Here is a 4,730-nt window from a genome sequence, read left to right on the forward strand (position 1 = left end):
AAATCATTCAAAACGAACAATTAGGATATATCAGTTTATATTTTACGTGAATTTATTACGTTGTGTACGAGAGTTTTGCAAAAGCTATATTTCCATATTATTGAATATTTTTTAGATTTATGTGTACCAAATTAATTTGTCCGCTTTAGATGTACTATCAGGTGTAATTCACCGAATTGTGATATCATTTTCGCTTGCTGAGTTAGAGAGTTGTAAACTTGATAGTTTCGTTTTCTGAAAATTTTCGATTTTTGCCAATTTTTTATAAAAATGGATGATATAAATGAAAATTGGAAACCAACAGACACTAGATTTTGTGTTTTTGTTTTAAATTCAACAAACCTCGTCAAATTTGGTGCAGTGGTTGCCGATAAAAACGAATTATCCTTTTACATGTATTTTTTTTTTATTTATTTTGTGATACTGTCAATCCCATCAGGGATTTTTACAGGAGTGGGTTAGAAGGGTCTGTAGACATAGTAGTACAGGCATATACATAAGAATACAAAAGGGCACTTGGCAAGAGTAGAGTTTCATGGACCTATGTTAAGAGCAATAATATGGCAAAAACATAACGCACAAAGAGCTTGTTTCAATGTCATATGATATTTTGCAAGAGACAAAAGAAGGATAAGCATATGGTTATACAATTGATAGCATCATACATCATTTCACATCACACATTTCCAAAAATATTTGACAATACAATGATAAAGACAATGATAACATATCATTTAGATAGTGATTGACAATACTGTTGCGCCAACTATTTCAACAAATTTGTCAACAGTAGGCTGATCGACCAATGTCTGGGCTAAAGCATTCCAATCGCGAACTGCTCGCGGGAAGAACGAGAAGCTGAATGTATTGTTAGTGCAAGAATATTCTTGGAGTGTTAGGTGATGCTTGTGACGGGTTTCTCTGGATGTGTTATAGGAAATATAGGTGTTAGAATCCACATGTACCTTATTATGCAGGATGAGATACAAAAATTTGAGTCGGTACAGCATCGCACGACTGCTTAGTGTGTGAAGGCCGATTTCGTATAGCATCTGAGTAGGCGAGTCGGTGCGCCGAAATCGGTTACAGATAAACCGCGCGGCTTTTCGCTGGACAGCCTCAAGAGTGGCGATTTGATTTTGGGCAAAGGGAAACCACGCCACGTTCGCATATTCTAAGATAGGACGTATGATTGTAACATAGGCCAAGAGCTTAGCCTCCTTCGTAGAGTATCGCAGGGCCCGTTTTAAGAACATAAGCTTTCGCATCGCTTTGCTTGCTACGTGCTCTACATGAGCCGACCATCCTAAGTCTGATGATATGATAACGCCCAAGTACTTGTACTGAATGACAGTGTTAAGTATAGTATTATCACAGCCATATGAAAAAGTAAGCTTGGATTTCTTTTTTGTTACTGACATTGAAACTGTTTTATCGAAGTTGATGGCCATTTGCCAGTCTTCACACCATTGCACTATCAGAGAAAAATCCTTGTTAAGACTAATTTGGTCTTGCCGGTTTAGTACTTCTCTATAGAGGACGCAATCGTCTGCAAATAGCCTAATTTTGGATTCAATCTGATTAGTTATGTCATTTATGAACAAAAGAAACAGGATAGGGGCCAAAACGGAACCCTGGGGTACACCAGAAAGTACTGGTACAGTTTCAGAAGCGTGGGAGCCTAACTGAACAAACTGGCGGCGGTCAGATAAGTAATTGCTAATCCAACGAAAAATTGGCCCATCTCCTAGTATATGTTTAAGCTTTAGGAGTAGTTTAGCATGGCAGACACGATCAAAGGCCTTTGAGAAGTCTAGGTAAATAACATCTATTTGTGTCTGGTCGTTAATTGCTTTGGCGAAATCGTGTAATATCTCAACGAGTTGGGTAATGGTAGACAGACCAGTCCTGAAGCCATGTTGGCATGGATGGAGGACATTGTTTGCCTCAATGAACTGTTTAACGGATTTTAAGATAATATGTTCCAAGATTTTGCAGCATGTACATGTGAGAGAAATAGGCCTATAGTTTGACTGACAAGAAATATTGCCTGATTTGTAGACGGGCACTATTTTAGCAATTTTCCATTCTGCTGGGATACATTGTTCAGAGATTGACTTATTGTAAATAAGGCATAAGTATTTGCTTACAGGCTCGGCATAACGTTTCAGGAAACAGTTCGGGATTCCGTCAGGACCGTTGCACTTTTTATCATCTAAATTTAATAATAGTGCGAACACGCCTGCTTCAGTTACGACTGGAGCGCTTAGTGTTTCGTTGTGCTTTATATTTTCTGGCCTGTAAGCATGCGTAATGCCGTTGTCGGGGGTAAATACAGATTGGAAGAATGTGTTAAACGCTTCCGCTTGTTTCTTTTCTTCTGTCGGCGATAACGGTTTTGTACGGTTATCGTTTTGCCTGACATAACGCCAGAATTTTTGGGGTGAGTCTTTGATAAAGTTGCTAAGTGTTGTACTGCAGAAGCGCTGTTTTCCTACTTTTGTTGCTTCCTTTAGTAGTCTGTTTAACGAGTTTATTTTTTGGCAGAAGTCTGGAACTGGGCATAATTTGTTAGATTTCCGCAACCTTTTTATTCTACGTTTGAAATGAATTACGTCACGTGTAATCCATGGGTTGTGCTTATTGGTGTTCTTTTGTATTTGTGGGACAAATTGCCTTAAGCAGTGCATAACATGTGTTTTGAACAGCAACCAAATTTCGTCGTTGTTGGCCGAGCCCTTTGAGATTAGCTCGTTAAAGTCGTAGTACTCGTGTGCAAGGTAGGTCATAATGGCGTCATCGTCTGCTTTGTTAAATGCGTACACGCGCTTTCTAGTGTTACGTTGGCGGATTTGGTTTGGAATGGTGAATGTGCAAAAAACCATGTGATGATCCGATAGTCCTTCAAGAATTTCGACTTTGTTATCTTCTTTGGAAAAGAAATCGCTTATGAAGATAAGGTCTAAAATTGAGCTTGAAGTGCCCTGGACACGGGTGGGCTTGGATACTATTTGGGTCAGGTTGAAGGTAAACAGAAAGCTCAGCAAGGTGTTATTTGTTACATTGGATGGGCTCAGCGACTCCCAGTTAATCTCTGGAAGATTAAAATCTCCTCCCATTATTATGGCGTTCCCCAGCATGTGTTGATACATGTACTCTAGAAGCTGCTCGAGATACGAGATTTCGGCTTGGGGTGGTCTGTAGACGGCGCCAGCATAGACGTGGGTCTGGCCCAGCTGAATTCTACACCAGACCGCCTCCACACCAGGGACATCTGGCATCACTGAGTAATTTATGCCTTGGCTAATGAGCAAAGCAACACCACCACCTCTAGTTGTTCGGTCTTTTCGGACAATGGAGTAGCCCGGAGGGGCTACTTCATGGTTTGCGATGTCAGCGTGCAGCCATGTCTCAGTCACACAGATAATGTCAGGTTCAAGAGCGATCAGAATCGCCTCTAGCTGTTCGATTTTGTTCAAGAGGCTGCGCGCATTAACATTGAGAACAACTAGGGTCGACGGCGGTTTCGAGTTCGCGTGGCTGGACCGTTGTGCATGCTTTCGTTTTTTGCAACTTCCACTATGTCTTTCGCTTGATCATCCCAGGCGTATAGGCGATTATTTATTTTGACTTTATCGTAGGACAAAAAAACTTTCTCTTTCTGGTCTCGATGTACTTTCGTTCTTTCCCATAGCTTCTTTCTAATTTGTCTTACTGCAGGCGAATAATCCTCACTAATTGAATATTCAGTTCCTTTTAGCTTTCTGCAATTGCTAAGTATGGTAGCTTTATCCCGGTAGTCAAATAATTTCAAAATGACAGGTCTGTGCTTGGGATTATCAGTCGTTTGTTTTCGCCCAAGACGGTGGATTCTTTCGATGCCAGCCGTTTTTATTCCTATCGTATCTTCAAAGATTGATTTCTCAACAGCATCGAGCAGATCTTGGGGGCTCTCATTTTCGATTTCCTTAACACCGTATACGACAAGATTAGACCTGCGGCCTCTGTTATCTAATTCGTCGACTTTCTTAGTCAAGGACAGTATCAGGTGATCGAGTTTGTCAACCCTTTCTACGCATTCCAAGATCTGCTTTTCCATTTTGCCTATTTTTTCCAGCTTTTTATCTATCGCTCCAAGTTTTTGATTGGTCACCAGTTTTTCATTCTTTATCTCTTGGATGTCTTTTGCAATCATTTTAAGCTGCTCTTCAATCGTAATGTCCCCGGGCCCAGGATTAGTCTCGACGTCCCCTGCCAGCAACAACAGGAACCGCAAGGAATTCGACAGATCACAGAACCACTCAAGCAAAGCGTGTGGGCACGGCAGCAAAACAAGACAAACATTACTGCTACGAAAGGATTTGCCGAACCGCTTCCTCACCTGGACGGCAAACAAGAATGGATTTGAGCGATGCATCTCGGCACTGCTGCCGCGCCCACTGAAGGATCCCTCGCAGAAGCAGGTCCTTAAATAGCATTCCCGTGACGTCATGGTCCTGTGCTCTGGTAGAGTTGAAGTGGTCGGGGGCAAGTAGCCTCTGGCACCATCCTCACATCTAAGCGAAACAGGACCATTCGCTCCATTAACTTGATGACGTTTGAAGTTAGGGATATTGGCCGGTAGGAGTTGAGGTGTCTTGCAGGGCGCCCGGACTTTAAAACTGTATCAGCACGGACGATTTCCATTCAGCAGGAATTACACCCGTTCTCCATACTCATTATACTCGTCC

The 4,730-nt window shown here is 41.7% G+C and overlaps 1 protein-coding gene across 1 annotated transcript; it reads right to left on the bottom strand.

The window, feature by feature from the left end:
* Positions 1-3,005: 3,005 nt before the first annotated feature.
* On the bottom strand, positions 3,006-4,519 carry LOC135915251 (uncharacterized). The gene has a single exon (XM_065448272.2). It carries the CDS (start codon positions 4,490-4,492, stop codon positions 3,509-3,511), a length of 984 nt encoding a protein of 327 aa, XP_065304344.1. The 5' UTR covers positions 4,493-4,519; the 3' UTR covers positions 3,006-3,508.
* Positions 4,520-4,730: the final 211 nt, after the last annotated feature.

Source organism: Dermacentor albipictus, chromosome 1 (genome assembly GCF_038994185.2).
Source record: "Dermacentor albipictus isolate Rhodes 1998 colony chromosome 1, USDA_Dalb.pri_finalv2, whole genome shotgun sequence".
Taxonomy (NCBI): domain Eukaryota; kingdom Metazoa; phylum Arthropoda; class Arachnida; order Ixodida; family Ixodidae; genus Dermacentor; species Dermacentor albipictus.